This window comes from Nomia melanderi, chromosome 4 (genome assembly GCF_051020985.1).
Source record: "Nomia melanderi isolate GNS246 chromosome 4, iyNomMela1, whole genome shotgun sequence".
Classification (NCBI taxonomy): Eukaryota; Metazoa; Arthropoda; class Insecta; order Hymenoptera; family Halictidae; genus Nomia; species Nomia melanderi.
The window spans coordinates 3,025,070-3,049,351 of NC_135002.1; the positions used below are offsets into that span (position 1 = coordinate 3,025,070).

The 24,282-nt window shown below is 44.1% G+C and overlaps 2 protein-coding genes across 7 annotated transcripts in view; one reads left to right on the forward strand and one right to left on the reverse strand.

Moving 5' to 3' along the window:
• The window catches only part of LOC116434962 (uncharacterized), a 209,383-nt gene extending 192,051 nt beyond the window's left edge, over positions 1-17,332 (forward strand). For 2 of the 5 annotated variants that reach the window (XM_031993941.2, XM_031993942.2), the window contains exons 13-17: positions 3,991-4,170; positions 5,631-5,778; positions 6,234-6,503; positions 6,741-7,075; positions 7,357-17,332. In XM_031993941.2, coding sequence (XP_031849801.1) covers positions 3,991-4,170; positions 5,631-5,778; positions 6,234-6,503; positions 6,741-7,075; positions 7,357-7,696 — 1,273 coding nt within the window. In that variant the 3' untranslated portion in view covers positions 7,697-17,332. The remainder of the gene's footprint in view (positions 1-3,990; positions 4,171-5,630; positions 5,779-6,233; positions 6,504-6,740; positions 7,076-7,356) is intronic. The other 3 variants (XR_004236671.2, XR_012998309.1, XM_031993943.2) reach the window with 3 other exon arrangements.
• Positions 17,333-18,657: 1,325 nt separating this feature from the next.
• Tmem18 (transmembrane protein 18) lies at positions 18,658-20,698 on the reverse strand. Of its 2 annotated transcripts, none has more exons than XM_076366441.1 (5): positions 20,272-20,698; positions 19,230-19,347; positions 19,104-19,158; positions 18,920-19,013; positions 18,658-18,836 (listed from the first exon to the last, which is right to left on the reverse strand). In XM_076366441.1, the coding sequence occupies exons 1-5, from the start codon at positions 20,332-20,334 to the stop codon at positions 18,699-18,701; spliced, it is 468 nt and encodes a 155-aa protein (XP_076222556.1). In that variant the 5' UTR covers positions 20,335-20,698; the 3' UTR covers positions 18,658-18,698. The 2 variants fall into 2 exon arrangements, with proteins under 2 accessions (XP_076222556.1, XP_031849843.1); XM_031993983.2 differs by lacking the exon at positions 20,272-20,698 and adding an exon at positions 19,682-20,236.
• Between the last annotated feature and the right edge of the window lie 3,584 nt (positions 20,699-24,282).

The following is a 24,282-nucleotide window of genomic DNA, read 5'->3' on the forward strand; positions in this document are numbered from 1 at the left end:
CCTCCCACGATTTCCCTGCATACTCCACGTGGATTACGAAATTATGCCGAAAACGTCAGGAGTACGTTCGAACACCGAATTTGTAATCGATCGAACGAGTGAATGGAGCGGCGAATTAATTTCAAGTAGAATAACATAGGGGGCAGAGGAAAGGAAAAGTCGGGGCGAAGAGAAAGCAGATTCCGTTTCAATTACGGCGCGCGGGGATGGCCGTTCGCGTGCCGCGTTTCATTCGGGCTCGCATTTCACGGGGAAACGCGCTCTCGCGGTCCCGGCATATCGATCGCCGGCTCGTATCACGTTTTCTCCCGGGCGGAAATGTAAAGAGACCTTATGCCAGGAGTATCGCGGCCGGGAAACGAGCTTTTATTGCTTGCCGGGGCGGCGGTTCATCGTTAATGGGCAAAGAAAATAGTATTGCCCACCGGTGGGCTGATTAATGCCACGGGCGATCTGATCGCGCTTTAATCTCGGCGGTTTTTAATGCACCGACATCCGAGTAAGTTGTGGGAACATGGTTTCGTAAGTTGATACGCCGATGGATTAACGATAACGAAGATCGACGGGATTCGCCGGGACGGGGATTAATTGGACGACGCTTTATTACGATACAAAGAGGTTTCGGTGTTCGCGTTTGTTCAATGGGGAAACGTTGATCGCGAGTCTCTTTGGTAAAAATTATACTAATTAATCTTGTGAATCTGGAAATATTGGAATTAGAGCATTGAAATTACGTGATTGAATATCGGATTAACAAACGTGTTAGTCACTTTAAATATCAAATGATTATCGAATTATAATAACGAGATTGGATTTATTAATAATTTATAATAACGAGATTGGATTAACTATTGATCTATTTTAACGGAATTAGACTTTCTAATAATAACACTGAAATCAGATTCACTAGTAATCATAAACCCGCGGAAACTGATCGCATAAGATTCCTAACGGACAATCGAAATACTGCGGGAACAGTACGAATTACTCGGACGTAACTGTGAAATATAACCAAAACCTGTAACAAGCGCGCTAATTAGTATTCCTCGATCCTTCTCATGAATATTCCTCTCGCCGGCAGTAATGCGAACGGAATTGTAATACCTGAAGCGTTCCAGCCCCCGTCGCCGGTGTCGTCGTGGATTTTTTCCATTCCCCGGGAAAAAGGGAGGTTTCCCGATCAAGAAATAATTACCGGACGATAGGGGTTGGTAAAGGCAAGGCAAGGCAAGGCAAGGCAAGGGACAGGACAGGTCGCGTCAGGTGGAAAGGATTAAGTAGACCGTGCTACGCGTCCGCGTTCCGTGTGCTCCCGTGCCCGGCGTCACGCTTGAACACGCGTTACCCGGGTAAATAATAAGAATAATAATAAAAAAAAATGTAAATAACCTGCACGGGGGGTGAAGGAACGCGACCGAGCCGGTGGGATAATTACGGGAACATCGAACGCGCGCCGGCACGCGTTCGTTGGACGGTTAATTACCCGCCGGCATTCTTGTCCCGATGTAACTTTGTCATCCGCCGTATTTAAAGCTCCGTTCGTTTTATTTCGTTTGCATAAAGCTCCTTCTATATTATCGTCGTAGAGTCTGCTGCATGACCGACGATTTTTATAAGACTTTCACGACGCGTTCGATAATGTCCCTCCCTTTCTCGCCATTTTGCAGAGTTCCTTCGAAGAAGCGCGTCGGTCACGGAGATTTTCTTAAGAGGATTTTCCTAGAGACGTTCCACGTTTATTCTAATTAATTCACGATTGACAATAGAAAAGTAATCAATTTGTATCTAGAAACAAACATTTGGATATCTGACATGCGGTTGAAAACTTGCGTCGCGAGTCGCGACATTGTAGGTCAAGGGGTTGATACGGTTGATTCGCTCTGAAGAGAATAAAACTTACAAGTAGTTCATCTTGATAAGATCAATATCGACAGAAATGGCTACGCTGCTCGAAAACAAATCTCAGACGTCGTTCGAGCGAGAGTTAACCGAAATCAAGGTCGAATGGAGAACGAGACAGGAGTCCCGCGAAGTTCGGCGGTTGTTATTTCCCGTTTAAAGCGTCGGTGCCGCGGTATTCCCGTGACTTCCGCTGTGCCGCTCGGTGTACGGAAAAATCGCTTCTTATAAATAACTGATATCAGTCGCGGAAAGGGGCGGAAGGGCGAAGGGAAGCGCCAGGCGGAACGAAAACGTGCAAGTGCGGCAGATATTGCGCTACGCCGCCATAAAACCCTTCGCATTCTTCGCGTGTAACGTTCTGTATCGATTCCGCGAGGAACGGTCTCGCGAGCAAATTTCGTCAGAATTTATATTCAATTCCTCTGCCCTGGCCCCTGTTGCATTATTGAATTTCGGAGGGAACGGTTGTACATTCCGTTTATGCGCTTGATAAACAGCGCGGGATTATCGAGCAATAGTTTTAATCTCTCCGCGGTGAATTAAGCAACGCGAAAGTGTCAAAATACGACCGATCGGCTTTGTCTCACTGGAGACCGTATTGTAACGAAGTTAGGGACCATAGAATTCGGAGGATTTCGAATGTTCAATGTGATATATTTTGTTTTATTCATTTTCTGATGTAATTTCGAACATAATTCATTGAAATCGTTTTGCGAGAGGAATTGTCTGTTCCCGGGAGATCGACGGAACACCTGGAGCATTGTAATAATTAATCATTCCGAAATTGCGTACACATGTACGGTATACTGATCGCCGTCTGTTAATAATAATAATAATTGCGAAATCACCGAATTCGTCCGCGCCATGGCAATTCCAATTAATAGTTTTGCGAGCGCCCGAACATTTGCAAACACACAAATTAATATTAATAATTATCACGGAATCGCTTGACAAAATACCCGCTGGAATTACTATTAATAGTTACGGAATCCATTAAGCATCCGCGACACGGTGATTACTATTAATAATTCCAAAATCCGTGAATCATCCGCGGCACGATACTGTTATCAATTCCAAAAACAGAGTGGAATCCGGTACGGGGAAAGTTGAAGCGTAACGCGAGCGTGTCGCATTTTACGAGAGAGCCGTCGCAATATTTGACCGTACAGTGAACATTGGATAGTTGCGACACTCGACAGAACTAGAAGGTTGAAATTACAAAGAGGTAGAATCGAATTCACCCGGAGAAACGAGGAAAATGACTGAAAATCGAAGCGTTCGGCGAAAATCAAATTTCACTTCCGACTTTTCATGAATGAAACCTTCGCCATCACTTTCGTTATGCTTCTCCGATTGAAACGACACCAAACACGATAGAATTACGATCACAATTGATCGTAAAATCGTTGAATTCTACAATAATCGAATTTACACCCTTCAATCGTAGCCAGTCGCCGAACACGATAATGTATTAACCTCTCGCATTGGAAATTAATTCGAAGACTCGCTGATGTCTTATGCGATATACAGTGATACATGTCAAAACAATCTATTACGCAACGAGACTATCGACGTCTATAAAAGGTCGTTAATAATTTTGCAACAAAAACATCTGCGCGCGGTATTAGGTCTTCCCAGCGCAAGTGGTTAACACTAGAACTACTGTACCAGTCAAAATGACTGGTTTCGATTGTGTTTCACAATTATTGATATCTTAAAAGCATTGAATATCTGAAATGATCTTGAAAATAAATAGCTTCACTTGAATACTATAATGAATGTTCGAAGAAACCGAAAATAATTCATTGTTACAATTTTTATAGGGATTACATGGGGGTAGTTCTAGTGTTGAAAGGAGCCTATCGAGGATGCGGCGGCGATGACGAAGTTGCAATTACGAAGAAGTTCCCGTTGTTGCGATAATCCAATGTTCGGTGTAACGCGAATCCGCGGTGTAACGCGAGTACGTGCTCGCTTATCTTGTTATTCACGGGCCGCCTGTAAATCATTCCGTCCTCCGGACAGACTTAACAAGCCCGCGGAACGGCACTGAACGATTACCATGAAGAACGCCCGTTTGTCCCGCAGGCCGGTGAATTTCCGCGCCCTGTACGAGTTCGTCGATCTCCATCAGGACGGGGATCCATACGGCACCGGGCCCTGCTCGAGGATTTTCTACAGCCGTAACCGGGATCACTACCCGGACCGTAGATTCCAGGCGCCGCGCGATATTTTCCTTTACGGCCGGGGCGGTTCGAAGAACATCAGGTGAGACCGTTTCCCCAGATATTTTTTCCATCAGCCGCTGCTGCACCGGCATCAGACTCTCGACCGGATGGTTCTATCGTCACCCTTCGGTTTTCTTATTCGACCCGTGAATCGCGCGGAAAAATGGAGAGACATCGGGGGATGATGAAATTGTACTGCGAACTCTAAGCTTCGGGGGTTGAGCTTGGAATCGTATTCGTTCCGTTTCTTTATACTGCCGCGGAATAGAGTAAAATGGAAGATTTGTAGCGAGAGTAAAATGAAATTCGAGAATTTAAACTTTACGGTAACGGTAGTAGATCTTTATCACATTTTTGCGATGAGCGATGGAATATGGTAATAATCGTTGTTCTTTTTGTTTCTTTAATATTTCCGATAACTAAATATGCGAGGAAACAGGCTACCGTCGTGGTTATCGTCTAGAATCCTGCATACGGAGAGCAAGGAGAAAAGATGGACGTTAAATTAAGAATGACGGGTCAAAGGAACACAGTAAAAATTTGTCTGCCGTCCCGATTACCGCGCAGCGATTCAATCCGCCGCGAAAGGGGCGTTGGGACAGTAGTCCAAACTACTCGGAGTATCCCCGAGGAAAATAAAAGAATCCAACGGGGACAAACTCGTCCGCCGGGCGCTTTAACGCTGGCCCTTTATGCGCGAGCGATTCCGCGATTTCGAATGAGACACGCTCGCGTCAGCAGCGTCCCTTTGTTCGGCCAGCAGAGCGATAACGCCCCGTAAATAGTTCCTTTGTGGGTCGCGACGAAAGTGTGCGTCCCTTTTTTTTTTTTTATTTTCGCCGTGCTTTCTCCCCATCGCTCGACCTCCTTCGGGCTGAAACGCAAGAGTTAAAGCGAAAAAAACTAAGAATTAATGTTTCCTCTGCGATTTCCTGCGCGTTTCGCCGCAAAAAAAAGTGATTCCAAACTGTAAGCCCGCGGGCTGGGAAAAGTTGGCTCGTGATTTAGAACCACGCGGTGACCGCCATTTTGTGCCGTCTCTGCTCGCCGCAGCGCGCGATTTTCAAATGAAAGAAAACCAATTTTGACCGTGTTACACGAAAGTCTACAGTGTTTCTCGACGAATCGGTAAAGTGGTTGCTTTCTAGACTTCTAATTCTTTGAAGAAGTCAGTGTTGGTTCATTCTGAAGGTGTTGTTGTCGGATTTGAGCGATTATCTCGGATTACTGATCGGTAGATCGAAGTTCTTGACGTGTTTTTTCGCTGAAACTCCAAGGAAAACGTGTCGGTCGCCCTGTCAAGCGAAACGATCTGCTTGGAAAGCAACGACGCGGCAGACTGACACGAAAATCGCTTTGCACGGTTGCCGATCAACCGGCCGCGGCTAGTCCGATGCTAGCCGCGGCCGTATCGATCGGGAAAGCGGCTCCTTTGCGTGGCCGACCGGCCATGTAAATTCGATTAAGTGTTGAAAGTGCAGCCGAGAATGGATTTTCCAGCTGCGTGTATCGGTTCGAGGGCGAGCACGACGAGATCGTCAAGCTGAGGTTCAACAAGCTGCTGAACGGCAACCGGACGTGCCGCAGCGTCTCCAGCCCGGATTTCAATCGGCTGCTTTGCGTCGGATCGAGCAACTTTTCCGTAAAGGTGAAGCTTCATTCCTTTTTATCGCTATACAAGTTTAATGGCGATCCTCTTTTGGTGATCGCTACAAATCGCTAGACTTCTTGTCTTACAACAAGTTCAGCTAAATTATCCCTTTGCATTTTTAACCCTTTGCTCTTCGAACTGTTCGTGTATTTTCCTCGATATCTTCAAATGTTTCGTTTGAAGCATTAAGTGCTTTATTTTGGAAGATGATTGATAGGAAACAACGTGAATTATTTCTTTTACCATTAACTGGCAATTTAGAGACGTTAGATACCCAATATAGGAATACCTATGAGCAAAATCGATGTTATTTCATACTCGATGAAGAATCGCAAGGGGTTAAAGAACCCTTAGAACTTCACATCGAACGAAGACGTTGATACAACGTCGATATAGCCGTTAAACCTTATAGTTGCGATTCAATTCGAGTTCCCTGATCGATGTGCCGACAGGTGATGGACGAGCCATGGCCGAAAGCGCCGCCGGTGCAGAGGGATTGCTTCTGCTCCAACCGGTCCCTGCCGATGAACGTCAAGTCGACGTCGAACGTTGTCGAGGTCCACTTCAACGTGATTTCCATGGACGCCCTCGACGACTACAATAATCTGTTCTTCGAAGCCACTTGGGACTTCATCAAGACGGATCCCTGTCTACAGAAGCGACGGGTCAGGGGACCTTCCGGCGAGATCAAGTATAAATCGCCCATCATCGACGAAGACGAGGTAATTTTTCTCATCGTTGCTTGTCGGCGTTGTACGAACAATGTTCACTTTGCTTCGAGAACAATAGTGGCGGATTGAACAGCGGCATTCGTGCGAAAGACGATAGAATTCTAATGTAACGTAGTTGACTTATAAAATTCAACTTTGTCCTGTATCATCCACTCGATTTCATTGTATTTTACTATCATTCTTTCATCTTTAACCTTATGAATTATCCTGTGTCACTGATATTTTCAGAAAAACTGCGAGAAACATCCATGGCTGATCGAGCCAGGATCTAACCAGTATCTCTACGTGAAGACACAAGGCACGTTAATGTCGAAGACCACAAAGTGCGAGACGAAAAATCGGATCGTGGTGCACGTCGGGAACTCGCCACCGAAGTCGGTGTGTCCGAAACCGCCGCCGGAAATGAGACACGAGGTGGTAGAGGTGTTCAGCGACGGCTGGGCCGTCAGCGGTAACTCCATATTCCCAACACCTGGCGATGATCCCGTCAGAACCATTGCCATCGAGTTCATCATAAAGGAACCGGATTCGTACACAGTGACGTGGCTCGAGCTCACTAGGAGGTGAGTAATCTCGTAATAGTAATACCTGGATTAATCCTAATCCAGGTAACATCGAATAGAACGGGAGCTCTTGGAAAATTAAACTCAGTAGTCGTAGCAGATACTACTACTTCCTGCTGTGCAATTATATTAGATTAAACTGTAATGTGCACAGCTATCGATGACAAAGAGAACTGTGCCGCTATATAGTGGCGTACAGTAGCTAGAAGGTTAAGCTAGAGACAATTTCGAAAGAATACGCGAACACGAGACAATACGACCGAACGGAATATTCGTTCCAGGCCGTCGCTGACGTCCTCGGTTGGCCTCCAAATGCAAAGGGACTGCGAGCAACGCTGCCCGGAGCTGAACGCGTGCATAAACGAGTCCCTGTGGTGCAACGGTGTCTCCCATTGCCCGTCGGGCTACGACGAGGCGTTGGCGCACTGCTCGAAGCTGCTACAGCTGCCGCCGCTTCACCTGGGCATCGGCCTCCTGATCATCCTCACCGTCATCGTCGTGATCTGTCTGGTGGCCTGGCGGATCTGCCGGCAGCGGGCGAACAGGTCGATATCCCAGCACAGGCTGAAGAGCATCTCGTCGGAGACGGCGATCATCGACGGCAAGGAAGTGATCTGCTGACACAGCGACAGTTCTGTGCGATACGTGGAGGTAGACCGCGTGACCACCGTGTGACGATCGCCGTCGGTCATGCTGCCCGGCCGCCATGTTTACGCGCTCTGCCTGGCGTCCTCCTGAACGGGACGACGCTGTCATGGCGGCCGCCGTCTCCGCGTAACGCGCAGAACTGCTTCTTCGAGATGTCGCCGAGTCGACGAGGACTCGGATGCGCACGGTGGTTCTCTGCTCGATGACTCGGACCGCGTGGATCCTAAATGGCCCCCGTTCAACGGATCCACGGGTTTTCAGGGACTTCCATAGAGTGTTTCCTTTGGAGAGGCCGCGGAGATTCTCTTCTTTAGATCACTATTCCTCGGGCATCTCAGTGAAGATGGCTGTCCGGTTCGGACTGTAGATTTCTAGGCACTTCGGCGGGAGTTTCTTGGAGACTGGACTGGGTATCTTCATCGTGTGCTCGGGGAATAGGTGTAGTTAGCTTTCAGCTTTGGGGCGCGATTAGGCTGGCTTCACTTGGGTCACTACTGGTTTGGATATGGTTTTAGGGGGTTGTGTTTGGGAGATCGGAGATCAGTTTCAAGTAATTCTTCTTTGGTTTCTTTTTGTGGAAGGACTCTTCGGTATGAGGGTGCGCTGAAGATCAAGATGCTTCTCAAGTTTGCTCCTATGTTGAGGTATCTCCTTTCTGTTCCCGAGTGTTAGAATCCGTATCGTTCTATTATTTCGTGATCGCAAGAAGTTTGCGCAGGGAATAGCCGTTCGTCGATCAGACTGTGGACGTTCACATGAATTCTATATTGAAATTTTGCTTTAACAGTCGAAGAAACCACTGTTTCGTCAAGGGAGACTCATCAACTTCACTGCGAAGGGAATAGGAATCTTAATTTCCGTTATTCTTGTTCGATTTTCATGCATTCGAGTCTTCGGACATGTCTCGGCGAGGCTCTCGCGAGCGAAAGTCCTCTCCACGACTCGCAAGCCAGGTATTCCAATCAGTAAAGTCAATGTTTGGCTTCTAGATAGCCAGAGCTAACTCCTGAGAGCCCTAACTCGGACATTTCCGATCGATACAGCTCGCAGTCCACGGTCCATCGATCAACTTTTTCGTCTGACAGCGCGTCACGTCAGTGGGAGGTGGTGTCGGGTTGCTTCAACAAGGACAATAAGTAATAGATCCTAGGTGATATCGTTTCGCTGATAGTGTAGCTTAGCGCTGACATTGTATCGCTGTCGATCGGGTGCCGATCGGTCGCGTTTCGGGACGCTTTCTCCGTTCCGGGAGCAGAAAGGCCGCCGATCGGTCGCGTCTGGATCGCCGGGAAGCTTGAAATTCCGTTGAATCTCGTGCTGGATCGGAGCCGGCCATCGGAAAACGTGTGTCCGAGTGATCGAGCAGGGAACGAGCAAGAAACTCGCACTAGTCATTCGATCGTTCGTCGGGTCGCTTCGACGAACAGACGGAAACACGATTTTTAGCACGAGCCAACTGACTGCTGGCCTCCCTCTCTCTCTCTCTCTCTGTCTCTGTCTCTGTCTCTGTCTCTGTCTTTCTCTCTGTCCCCTTCTCACCTCTCTCTCTCTCTCCCTGTCTGTCTCCCTCTTTTCACTTTCTCCTCCGTTTTTAAGCGCGAAAAAGGGATATCCTCTGTACGATGCTCGGTCGACGAGCCGAGCAGTCGCGCGACGTTGTTCAGGTGAACCGAGCCGTTTCCTTTGACAGCGACGTGACACCGAGCCACCTCGTTCCTTTGTGCGATAATAGAGATCCTCGAGATCAAACGGCCCCGAGGAGGAATCTCGAGATCATCCGTTGGAGGACACGCTTCGTGACTCCTTTTTCTGTGAAAGACACCCCGGCCCTATCGCTTTGCTTTCGTTTTTCACGCACTCGTTGTGGGAGTTTGCCGGTTGTTACCGCTCCAGGGAACTTGGGATTGGTCTCCGAAGACCGTAGACACGTTCAAGACGCCGACAACGTACGTGAAGCTCCGCGGAGTTGATTCTAAAGTGTACCGAATTCGTTCACGGGGAAAATGAACGGTTACCTTCGGTCTTCGTGGATTACAAAGAAGAAACTTTATGTAGCAACGGAGATTTTCCCGATCGTTTGCCATGAATTATTTTCTTATTCCAAATCTTCTCGATGTACGCAATTTTTCAGAGTAGATGATGGAATAGTCCGATGAATTATACACGGTCTCTTTTCATCAATGTTCGCGATGAACTGAAGAATTCGTTTTCTGAAGAATAGTACAGAGTTTTCCTTAGAGTCTATTATTGTTTAGAGGGAATGTATTTTCAATTGCAACGAACAATTGATCGCGTCGTTCTCAAAGGAACCGCCGGCTCGGCGCTTGGAACTAGAGAAACTGACCAAAATCGTTTCGAGTGATTACCGTTTAGACGATTTACCTTATGAATACTTGTGCTAGCGATAAGACTCCGGGAGGAACGCGTGCGCGACGGGTGGAAGGAAACAAGAAACGAGAAAGATTAACGGTAGAACCTATGGTAGCCTGAAATTATGTGATATATATATGACGAGACGCTGTTTTTTCCGCGGAGCTGTGCTCCCGTTTAAAGAGTTGTTACGTAACGGCCCGGAGGCCGCGAACGCACGAGGCTCGACGAAGAGTTCGACGCCGGGAATCATTTTTTGATCGGTCGACGGATCAACAACGGCGACACGCCGGGACTTGTACACCATGTTCATACTTGTACATAATTATTTATCTATTTGTATCGGGCGAAACGATCTTTGGGCACGCGTCTCCGTTCGCGCCGCCATCGTTCCGCCGCCATCTCGCTTCGGCGAGGCTCCAACGGTCATCGGGAGTTCGAGCTTCGAAATTTTGCGATTTCGAACGGAACGGTTGATCGTGTTTCATGGATTTCGGAAAGTTCGGTCACTCTTTTGCATTTACAACGTGAGAGGAAGGTGCGTTATTTAAGTTTGTCGAGCGTCACCGCGAACGGAGACCTGTACAGAACCGCTTTATTACTATAAATAAGCATAGAAGTTTGAAAAGCGAACAGGAACGAACCTTCGAACGCGAAACGAACGATAGGGGATTGTAAAGGGGGAGATCGAGGATGAAGGGGATGCCGAAAGGAAAGGTAAAAACGAGTAAAACAATGCAGCGCGTGAACGAAACGCCGCCGTCAGCTAGCCGGAAGCACCGCCATCGTTTTTCTCGCTGTTTCCACCGTGCACACGCTGAACGATTACCGCGAAAACAGACGGGGAAACCATTCGCGTACCGAATGCCACAGTCGAACCGTGATGATATTGTATTCGAGAAACCGACCCTCCGTTCTTATACGTTCACGAATGACAATCGTTGTAATGTATTCCCGGGCGACGCGGAGCCGCGTTCTTTCGCTTGATTCGATTCATTGCACCGTATCGTTTAAGTAGCGCCGATCCGGGGCCAGCGGTTTCGCTGCGGGAAACGCTGGGACCACCCTCCAGGTTCCTGTACGCGGGAAAAATTCAATGGGGAATTTCGAAAGATTCTTAGTTCGGCGTCGATCGAAGCCTAACGGTCGGACAAGTGTAAATCGAAGGATTTTCAAATTCTAAATGTTACATGGATGGAAATTTGAGAGGTTGGAGGCTCGAGAATTGAAATGTCTAAAAGTCGAAGAGCTTCGAAGAAAAATGATTCGAGAACTGAGAAGTTCGCGAATCTGAAAGTTTGAGTGACTTAGAGATTCGAACAGTCGAGAGTTCAAACATTTGTAAAATTTGAGAACTTTAGAGTCCAAGAGTTTGAACAGTTTGGAGACGCGAGAGTTCGCGAGACTTGGAAATTTGAAAGGTAGATCACTCGTATGTTTGAAGTTTTGTAATTGTATCGTTAACGGGACACCTTTTCTTTCTGCAAATCGCGTTCCCCGAGTGCTCAAACGGTACAAAACGGCGTCGAGAGGGTGGTTCTCACCGCGACGCGACGCGCGAACACGATTTCGTCCTTACGAGAAGACTTTTGTCGTTCACCAGTTTCTTCATTCTCGTACGGTTAAATTTCGCTCGAGCACGAACCGATCCCTGATTTCACGTAGAAACGATGTTGCTCACGCGCGCCAACGAAACCGACGCACTTCTCTTCGCGTTAACGATCGTTCCGCGACGTCTCTTGCGTTCCGGGGACCAACATGGCCGCTTAAACGCGATCGAAACGTTCCCTTTGGTTCGATTATGCCCGCGTGATTCCGTTCCGGCGTGAAATTAATGAAACCGTCACGCGACACAGAACGATCCAGAGAATCGAAGACTGAATTATAATTTCCGCGACGATCCGACGAGGTCCTTCCTGGAACCTGGGACTCAAATTCACTGCCATTTTGATTTCGTCTCCGTTTAAAAATTCGTTCACGACGAACCAGTACAAACTATCGTTAAATGATTGCCATTGTTTCGACAAAGATTTTTCGATAATCAAAAGTGTAATGCTAAGGCTGTTAACAATTATTTCGACGATTCGTTTAAGCATAGAACAACGAGGGTCAATCAGAAAATGGCGCGGAGACGAGAACACCGTTCATTTTGCTGATCACGAATTACACATTGCACGAAACGATGGACTCAAGGTGCTCAATAATCATTCTCCAAAGATTCATTCATTCTTATGAAATAACGATCATTTGTATAGACGACGACTGATTCGATATCGAATCGATCAATGAACAAACTCGAGAGTTCGAATCCTCTGCCGGACGAATCACCGACGCGGTTCTCTTTCCTCGAGTGTGACTTTCATTCGCGTGCCATTTCTCGTCGCGAGTTTACGACAATGTCTATACGAGTTCACAGTCTACCATTAACAGGTTGATTGCCGAATCATCCTATACAGTTAAAACGACTTTCTTAACGAAAGGGAAACCGAAAACTCGAGATTCTTCGTAGAGGTTGTTCCATTGTCCTTTTTGTATCTCATAAATCCATCGGAATTCGATTCTTTCGATGCGTCATTAAGAAAATTAATTTTGAAATTTCTAGGAAAAATTGCATCACCAGGCAGTCAATGTGTTAAGGATTCTGTTAGATCGAAATCGAAGCGACGCGTAAGCATCCTCGGTTCGAATACTCAGCGAGCTACATCCGCACGAAATTCCGCTACACGCTTCATTGCCAATGATGATTTCGCGTGCGCACAGCTGCACAGCCACTCTCATCGACAAGAATCCCGAACCGCGAACCGTTACACCGTGTGATTCTAAGTTAACGTCGCAAAATTTCCCAACGGAACTCGAACTTAACGCTAGAACTATCAGACAGATCAAAATGACCCATTTCAAAGTTTCACAATTATCGAAATTACTAAGTTGCTTTTGGGAGAAATTGTAAAACAAATTTACCCGTTTGTACTATACCGCAATAAAAGCTGCTACGGATCTTGAGGAACGTACTCTTCCAATTTTTCTAAGGAATTTTAAATAAGTTACTCCAATTGCTCGGTAGTTCTAGTGTTAATGAACAAAATATTTATTACTTTCCACGTTATTTTGCGCACCATGTTTCTCGCGTCTTTTCAAACGGAATGGCTTTGAGAACCACTGCGCGCTACAAGTGTAACGTCGTATGGGAACGCCATATTGGATTCCGGCGGGATTTGTGAAATTAACTTAGAAAATCGGCTCGTACGTTTCACGAACTACTTTTCGTGAATGTGACCAGCCCAAATGTGACCCGTACATCATCAGATCCGCTGTTGGTTATTAGAGGATCGCGGAGTCCAGGTGAGTTTGAGTGAAACGCGAGCCGCGCACAAAGGTCTCCATTTTGCACACGGTATAAATACCAGCGATGCAACGCGACGCAACAACGATACAAGAGAAGGGAGAACAGCGGAAAATCAACATGTGCGATCAAAAAAAAATTCCCCTTGTTTGGCTGCGCGCGGGTGCACGATGGGAATGAGGGTTCCGCTGGTCGTTACGATTTCCATTTAAGCTGGCTGCACAGTTGTGCAAACAGAACCGTGTCCCATCGTTGAAAAAGAATTTTATATAAATCTTTTCCGTTCACTAAACAAAGAACACACAATAATGATGCGATTTCCATTGAAAAATGAGAACCAATAGAGGGTCAACATGATTTCGAATTTGTCTTTCATTCGATGCTCTATAACCAGATTCTATTTAATTCAATATTTAACTTCAAGACTGATTCTTTTTACGAATAGGAGATACAAGTATTTTTCATAGACATAGCAAACGAGAACGTTCAAATAACAATGTGTTTGACTCGAAGCGAAAGATGAATATTAAAAAATAAAATCTGGGAATATAAATTTGATCGAGCGACTATTTATCGAAAACGGTAGCGGCGTCGTGAGAGGTTGGCGAAAGTTTTTATTGGAGGAGCGAAATTTCTGTTCCCCGAAAATTCGTTGCAAAAAACACGCCCGTGCAAACATGCAACAGTCTGTTGCGCAACGATGCAATTGTGGGGCTAGCTTTAACCGGCGCGCAAACATCAGGGCGCGGCGGTCTCGATGCAATTTATTGGCGAACCTTTATTGACATCGTGCATGACAAACGCGGCCAGTGTTTGGAGACAGCCGCGCGCGAGGGCTATCGGCTGTAGAATCGCGCGAACAATAAACGGACTGTTGCCATCCAGTTCTTTCCACGCAATATGGCCGCTCCGTTCATATCCGGCGCGCCACCGCGACCTTTTTCATCCTTTGCTCGTTGGCTCATACCGTTGAAAAAACGATTCTAAACGGTGAAAACGGCGAATCAATGACTAACGTATCCATTAATTCAGAAGATAATCGAGTTGGTCGAGCAGCGAACGAAATTCGCGCTGTGAATCAGGCAGAACGGTCCGAGGACGTTCCATCGTCGCCATATTGGCTTCGGAAGTCGGTCTCGATCGCCATTTTGTCGCCGATGGCCCGCGCGGGCAGCGTGCATGTACATAAATAAGATGAAAATGGGTCGCGATACCGACCCGATTGTAAATAAAACGTAAACTGTACACGTATGAATTTTAAAACTAATTCTAGATCACGATCTAAGTTACTGAATAACTAAAGAAACGTAGACGATTAGAGCGTTACTAATTACGATGTAAACCATATCCATGGCCGCGCTGCCAGCGAGAGACACGGAAGCTGTCGCTGATGCATCGACAGTCGCGATTCTCAAGGGACGTCGGAAATGGATTATTAAACATGTTTTAATTAACTCATATTTTCATGTTTCTCTCCGTTGAACGTTTAACGAAACGCCGTTTAATCTCTTACTAACGCGCCGACTATTTATCAACTTTCACACGAGATCAACGATCGTCTCTTTTCAAAATGAAAATCTGACGAATCGTTTAATCCGATTGTACCATGGAACGAACGAATTTCCGACGATCCCGCGGGAATTGGCGATCCGTTGTCTCCGATCAGATTCTAAGGAAAAAGAGAGCATAATGGAACGCGCAATCGAACGATCTCGCCGTCGCGCCGGGCGCGCCGAATCGACGAGATCGCCGCGATTCCATTCTACGTAAGTGGACTGCGGATCTCTATGTGGATTCCCATTTTCATAGACCACTTGAGAGGCAGAACAGAAGATTTTCCTTTTCTCCGTACGGGAGAGACTCGTCGAGATGAATGTGATCCAAAGATTTGACTAGTCCTCGTTCCGCGAATTCGTAAAATCCGTAGTCTAACCGTGGGTGTTGCCGGTGAACACCGATGAACTGCACAAAACGATTATGTTAATCATTAACGAGGTGAGAACGAAGGAACAGCGGGAAGAAACTCGGAACAGACGGTTCGAAACTGACCGTACGACTCGCGCGCCATTTCCCGGAGACCCGCTCGCGAAATGGAGGCCGAGGTTTCCAGAATTTCTTAGCAATTCGATTGTCCGTGCTTGCAGAACACTCGTTGAATGAAGATCGTTTGAAGTTTTGGATAAATTTTTGAAAATTCCGTCAGCTGATTCATTTCGGCGCGTGCGACTGTTCCGAGCTCCGAAACTCTTCCCGGGGACTGTCGAAAACGCTTATCGTCTTGAACGCCTCGGCGTTCCGTAATAATCATCGTTTCGAACGATCAAACGAACGAACAATCTTTATTTTATCGCTCCATCGGGGTGAACGCGTCGTCAAGTGACGATCGTCGGCTGTTTGTCAGCCCTCGGTAAGTCGGACAGCGCTGTTGCCAACAGTCACGGAGGGAAAACTGCACGGGAAACGAAGATTCCTGCATTATTCGCAAACGCTACCCAAGGATCCTTTATTTTCGTGCGCAATCTCGAATCGAAATATTGTTGGTTCCCGTCTTCTCGAATCGTCCAAACCGCATTGTGTTGCCAGAACACACGGATCGTGAATTTCCTTAATGATTCTTTCGAATGTTTTTCCGTGTCCTCGTAACGCACGAAGTTTTTTAATGACGAAACATCGCTCGGTACATCGAGGCCCCGAAATTCTCTCGTTCCTGACGTTGATTGGCCGCTAGACTGCGGTCGTTTATGCAAATCGTATCCTACTCGAACATTCCTATCATTCGCTACGAGATAAAAAAACAAGCTCGACAATTTCTGTTTCTGAAGAAAAATACGCTATGTACCACCCGGTGTATTGCGTATCACGGTTGTATGAATTCGTTTGATTTACCGTCTGCTAAAATTGAGGTCAGAACGTAATAACGCAATGACAATGGCGACCCTTTCATTGATCCATTTATATTACGTAAAAACCATCGATGATCGTGCCATTGTCGCGAACGGTACCGTAAAGATCATTTTCTTCCTTTAAATAAAATATAAAACGATGATCGCAAAGGAGATATACTGCACGATTCCTCGTTTCGCGTGGACTGGGATCGCTGTGTTTGTCAATAAAGTCACGTGGTTTCGTTGCGTTCCGTTCTAATCTCTAATTAAACAGGCGTTACGTGAATGACATTCGTAATATTGTTTACGCGTCGCACAAGGACAGCGTTCATCTTGGGCTATCGCGTGTGTCATGCATCTCGTGCGCATCGCGAATGCATAAAAACTGCAGTCTAGTCTCGTTTTAGAGGAGGAACCATGTGGATATGCCTGTAACAACGTTTCTTTCCACGTTGAAATAAAATTTTGCGGTGAACGTGTATAGTAAGGAACTGGCTCGACAATAACACACGTTGCACACACACACAGATAATAACACACACATATATACACGAGGAGCGTGCACAGCACGAGATACGGTGTGACGCGCGTTTATCAGGTCGACGGTATACTTAAGTATGTGGAAGTATGTCAACGATTCGCTCGACGATTCGTCAAGGATTATTGTAATTCATCGGAACGGCCGGTGACATTGTAACTGTCGTCTCTGTAACGGAAAGGACGCGTTACACGGAAATAAGAGGACGGAACAACTGTAACCGGAATAATCAGTCGGCGTTGGTTAATTGAGGCTGACGAGATATCGTGTCGGTCGACCTGAGGAACAGCTCTCTCTCTGCGAGATGATCGACGAGAACAATAGGGGATCGACCACCGCCAGACGTAAATCTGAATGAAAAAACCTCCGGATACATGCTCACACGACATGCATATAGTTACTAATTATACCATTATTGATTACCGATTCGAATATCGAGTATGCGACATTTTTAATAAATTATTTTGAAGATCGCTCGAGTAGTTCATTTCTGCCACACCTCCGCCGCACCGTGTCCGATAAGCGTTATTTGTTTGTAGCTTTCTGGGTCAGTTCTGGAAGTGGATAATAAACAGTGCTCTTTCGAAGATACCTTTAATCTTCACTCGGTATTGTATTGACAATTTTATTCGTGTGGAGAGTAAGTAAAGTTGTAAATTAATTCGAACAGATTTGCGCATTAAATCTACCCCTTGAATCGGTGGTTGCTCAACGGTACGCGCATGCGCGGCAGTTACCGGATTTTCAAAGGTTCTAAATACAGGTTACATCATTCGAAATTTGTGCGGATTCCCTTGGGCGCAGGTAGTTGTTTGTTTAGGTTCCTTGAAGAGTGTACAAATTAGAAAACTTTTGAATAAACTTGTTTGTGAGAGTATGAATACTGGAGTAAAAAAAAGAAATTGACTGTAATTGTTAAAGTTCCTAAAAGACTTTGAAGATGCTTTTGAAAGTCTACTGTTTCTCACAACCCATTCAGTCGCAATTGCTATATGAGTTAGAATATAATTCAGATGGTAATTCGGAATGAATTAATACAATTTTAGGAAAAAATAATTTATTATTTAAACGGATTAGTCACGCATTAAAAACAACGACGGCAAGAAAATGCTGGTTTGATTTACACAAATACACAACGCAAGGTTGTTTTGACTGGTTCGAAAAATGCGTGCAATACACGACTATCGAAAAGGCGGTTTTTTTCTTTATCTGGAAATTGTATACTCATTCACTCATACATGCATACATATACATATATGTATCTAGAACCATAATCATCTAATTATGCCGTTTTCTTTCTTTTTCTTTAATAATATATGTAAGAAGCGATATACATATTACGGTAGTAAGTACTCTGGTAATGTGTTAAGAATACCTTAAGTCATAACGAACATTTTAACCTCAAAATAAAAATGAAGAACCGTCGGAATGTACCTTAATATAAGATAATATCCTTTCAGAGATCACATAATTCCTTGTAGTTCAAGAATTGTATGCATAAATCTCACGTTTGAGTGCTCAATTAATTATGAAATAAGTTAACCTTAAAATTTCATATCTCTGTTCTAACTAATTACATCATACATACGTGATATTGCATTGGAAGTACAGCTCACCAAAAACTGTTTGTTTTGTCAACTTCAATATGAATGAAAGCTTTCACTAAGTCATCAGTACCCTTTTAGAAAATGCTATCATCATGGAATAACATTTACCAAATCTCAGTAATGCTATTGTATACCACAGAGCTGTGGTAAAAACAAGCTGTAACTTGTTTTTTGGTAATGTACATTCTCGCTTCTTTTTCTTTTTACATATCCCGCTGTATGACTAGAAACATTACTCCTGCTTTTCCCTGACAACAGTACCATTTGCATTTACAGACTCATCTTCTATTTGCCGATTCCTTGCCTGTTGTCGTAACTGGGCTCTCTTTAAACTGGTCATTAGCTGACTGGACTGATAAAGCCAACTAGCCTGAAAATATAATACAATCACATATTTTGTTATAACACTCCTACAACTACACTGTTATATGGATTTGTCCCTTGTGTACTCACAATCATTATCATACAATTCATCAAGATAGGCACAGAAAATACTACAGATATAAAAAGTCCATTGGAATCAAAATACTGCTGCCTTGAGAATAACCTATTAAAGTTGAACGAAGTTGCTTTAATATGTACTATCGATGCGCTGTTCTGTTATAATAACGATATAATCGCATTCCTAGATACTTACATCCAATTAGAAGCAGCCATTTCATTAATGCTTTCAGAGAAGTATACCAATAATACTGCAATACACGAAGAAGAATATAATTACATCGAACATTTAATATTCCAATAACAGTCTCAAGGAACTTACAAAGAACGAGGAATAACATTATTTGAAAATTAGCATGATTTCGTGTCATAACTGCTGTCATGGTCACAGCGATATGAAAAGTTAATAACAGTGCAAGCCATGGATCCCTCCACTCGATCTGCAATGATTTATAACTTCACCTACTGGCATTTAAATGTTCCTACATGAACTTACATAACGATGTGAAAAAACAATATTCTAAGCAATACATCTGCAGTGAAACCTTCAAAGTTCAACGATAAGAGAACTATTACATACTGCACAGCTCAACGATTTTTAAACATTTCAAACGAAACGCGACATTCCGACAAATATAGCAGTCCAATTTAAATAAAATTAAAATAAAATACGCCACTCATTGTTTACTAACTTGCAACTATTTACTACCGCCCAGCGGTGCGCTCGAAATACTTCAGAATAAATTTCCCTGGGCGAATGATTAATATATTTACCGCCGCGTCGTGCGTCGCGTCTTTCTTCCGTGACATCGCGTTTCAATTATCAACGAGCCGCGTCCAATCACGAAAAGCCGGCTAAAAGAGCGAACATCGTGGAAAGTGAACGGCGCCCGCGGAGACACCCAGCCAGACACAGAGAAAACAAATTCCATAAAGTGGGAAAAAAGAATGCGTGACACGAGCGTCGAAAATAGATTGCACTCCGATAAATCCATCGACTTTCATTCGACGGTATCATCCCTCGCGCTACACCGTGGAACCGTGAGATTTAAAAATGTCGTAACGCCAGCCAACTATCACTGATAACAGCCCGGACACACCAGCGAAACCGGGACGGAAATTGACATGTGCGCTAGTGCCTCCGCATTGACACTATTTCGCCGGCTCTGCGGAAAACGAGAGTGCGTCGTTCGCGATGCATACGCACGCAGTCCCCGTTGTTTTTCATTGTCCCGTAGACGATCGGCAAAGAGACACGGTGTCGCATCGTCGAGAATCGCGGACGACGGTAACACGCACGTCCGGAGCCGTGAGCCAACGGAAAAAAAAAACAAGCGGAGGGGAAACGGTGGAGTAACACTCACGCTTTGCAGGAACGGCAGAATACCGTCGATCGGGGACTTCAGCAGCTCCTCCTCTGACATCATGTGGCTGACGAAACACCCGGCCCCTTCGAGAAAGAACTGCACATCCGCGAAAAAATAATTTGGGCCGCAGCGCCCCTCCGGTAGCTGCTTTCAAATCGACTCAGCCGTCTCAGCGAGCGAACGACTGACACCAATGGGAAACACGGATAAACGATTCGCGACGACGGCGACAACGACAACGCAACGGCAACGGTGGCGGCAGTGGCAGCGGCACAGCGAAAAAACAAATATCACGTACTCGACAACGGAGCCGCTCTCTTCCTCTATCACTGTTATTTTCTACCCTCCTCCGCGCACGCACACGGCTTTATGGGATTTAACACGGACGATTCGACGACGCACGCAGGCGTATCGGTACCAACGACTGCCGACAGAGGGCCGCCATTCCCAACGGATCTCGCGAGTCCCTCGAGACGGGGCTGACGTAATTCTATTTAAATTAAACATCCGTTGAGCATACGTCATGTTTCGCCGTCTACGTGAAGTTATGGGAATTTTAATGTTTTTCAGTAGCGCCTGTTTTGAACGTAGCTGCCTTGTTGCTTGAGCCGAGTAGCGACATCTGCTAACCGATCGTTCGCGGAGTGAATTCAGGAGGAGGTAGAATTGATTTGTGGAATGGATTGTTTGGTTATTTGCAACTTTATCGATTGAGTTAACCGGCAGTTTCATTAGTAGTTGAATAATTAATGAAATTGGGTAGGAAATGGAGATGAATAAATTAGATTTTTGTTTAGTGGAAATTGAGACAAAAGAGTTGATTGGATAATACAGGAATTGATGTGAAATTAAATGGACAAGGAAACAGCGTTTTGAATTTTTCTTTCTTTACTATGATCGGTACTACTTTGTCGTTAATAATTTATTGAGGAAAGAGGAAAATTCTAAGCATATGTTGTGCCTATTTCCTTTTAAGTATTACAGAGGAATTTTAACTTAATTATTAAGTTGATTAGAGAGAAGTAATATTTTGGATTCGAATGAAATGAGTAGTATATTTGTTGAATCGTGATATTGTTTAAGAAGCGACAGTACTGACGAATGATAGGACTCGTCGCTTAAAATTCGATGATGTTATTATCAGCAGTTGGTACGATCTTCTAGCCAATGAGTCGGTAATTTCTACTTGCGAAGTCGATTTCTATTTGTTATTAAAAATTAACCAACTTGACATTTTAAAATATACCAAGTTGCGAACAAATGATTTAACTACTGAAACAGCAAGAAATCAGTACACAGCTCCCTTACTCTTTATGATTTAGTCATTCAACATCTAATTTGTTAGAATCTGCAGTTTCGTATACTTTAAAAAATATTTACGTAATAACATCAATATAAGATAGGCCTGTTTGAAAGGGAACAAGGAAATCACGACAGTAGATACATTTGAATTTTCTCCACTTAACTCTTATTTGTCGTTCCAGTTAACTAGGAATATATTTGAAATTCTAATCGAACTAAGGAATCATTAATTCCGTGGTACGCAAATTAACCCTCTGTGGACCGAATTTGATTATAACAAAATTGATGCAGTACGACATTAATAAATATCAACGTATGAACAGAAATTATCAGTGTATTCAATAGTTTTTATAATTTTATTCAAACGAATGTATCTTGTAGTTGATCAATTATTTAACACTTTGACTGGCAAGTAAGCACTCATCAAAACTCCCATGTACTCGAAACAGTTTTCTCTATTAATCAGAAACTGAGAAATCAAGATTCTTCTTAATGATTGCTCCACTATCATTCTTATATCTCATATATCCAACAAAATTCGGTTCGTTCGATACGTCATGAAAGAAATTAATGTCCACGTTTCTGTAAAAAGTAATGTCACCCGAATTCGGGTGACGTGGCAGCCGAAGTGTTAACGGCATTCATCAGTTTTCAATGAAAAATTAAATAAATCAATTTAACCCAGTATATTGATGTGTCTTCAAAGTCAGACGAGCCTACAGAGGGTTAAATTGCAATTTATACGATAAATTGTGAACTCGAACGAATATCGATAATCACCGGACGATTGTCATTCCACTTATTTATGGTCTGTTTAATTAATTCGTTCGAATGATCGCTGAGTTTTCGAAATCGTCGCTCTGTTGGAACGTTTCTCGCGCTGTGATTTATGCGAATACTCGCGAGATCGAATCCTCGAATCGAATTGTTGCAACGGTCCATAACGAGTCTCGTATGCACGTGTCCCTTCGAAAGCGTGTCAAGTGGTCGCCGGAAAAACAGCGGCAGAGGAATATTTCAAGTAAACGTGTTTAAACAGTTGAACAATTACAACTGAAGAGAGCCCCCTGCGAACGCGACCCGTTGCCAGTATCTCTGTAGTTAAATATTCATCGTGCTCGTCTCTGTTTCAGTTGTATTAACGAGCAACGATAAGATTGCCAAATAAATTGTCAACATAAAATAAAGTACAACAGATAAGGTGTATCGAGGAGATTACGACTTTCGCGTTAAATAATATTTTTCCTTTATCCTCTTTATCGCGGCTCGATAACAAGTTGTTTATAAAACATTTGTTTACAGTGTAAACCATCGGAGCCTATTCTCTCCCGCAACGGTGCGTTGCTTTCGATAGAAAAATTTGACTATTTACACCGTACGGATTGCCGAATCGAATCGAAATGGAATCGATCTAATTTTGAAGACTTTCCGTTCGGGCCGTTAATATCGATCGCATCAGGATGGATATCATTGTTGCATGATTTCTATTGGCGAAACAGAACGATTGAATTATTGATTCGATTCTCTCGATTAAATAATCTACATTGTTACTATTAACACGTTCCCTGCCAAAACTCATAACTGTCAAGAAAAGGGTGTATAGTTTAAGACGCACAACACAACGAAGCAATAAATTAAGTTTTTTAGGAATAAGTTTAACGAATACCTGGCTGAACATTACTCTACCGAGCGAGTCGCATCCTCGCGCATAATATTCTTTTATGATGTCTGTATTAGTTTAAAATAAAACATTTCAGTTGAAATATATTTAATATTATATTCATGTGATAAGTTTGTATATAATCAGCGAACTTTGTTAAAACATGGCAAACATAAATGTGGTTTATCCACACAATTACTACAGAATGTTGCAACTTTTACAGTACAGTTTCTCGCCGATTGGGAACCGCATTTTTTAACGTTGAAACAAATCGCAGTAAAGAAAGGTGACTACCACGCATCAGCAATAGTATTAAGATGCCCGTAATTGACTGCATAATGAATTTTTCAAAAATTCTTCATTTTACAATGATAAGACGCATATACCCCACGCAGCAGGGAACGTGTTGATACTAACAATGTAGATTATTTAATCGTGAGAATCGAATCAATACTTGAATCGTTTTGTTTAGCTGATGGAAATCATGCAACAATGATATCGATCCTCATTTGATCGATATTAACGAGCAGATACCTTGTCAGATTGAAAATAAATTGAATTTTTGCAATTCGAATGTTATCTGTATCGAGTGTTGATTGTATATCGAGATTAATTGCAAATGAAGCTGATACTGCAGTTGGCGATGGGCGATCTCGGTATTCAAAGTGATCCGAATCACTCGGGGCATGATTCGATCCCACAAGACTCTCGAGACCTTCAACCCTTTGCATTCGAAAGTTTTTATACAGACGATGCTCGTTGAAACTATTTTAACGACGCTTCACAGATAAATCGAGGATCGAAGTTATTTTATTCCAATATTACGCATACCGATGCATCGTACGAAAGTTTAATATCAAACGTTAAATATGAAACTTCATGATTTCACTCGAGTGCGAAGGGTTAGTAAATTTCCAGTAATATCGTTCAAGACCTATCGGATCGAATTGTATTAATAACGATTCGAATTTTCCGTCGCAGCATTACCAAGTGCCTGAGTGTCCATCGCTACCATCGGTCATGATGTAATTGTACTGACGACACAA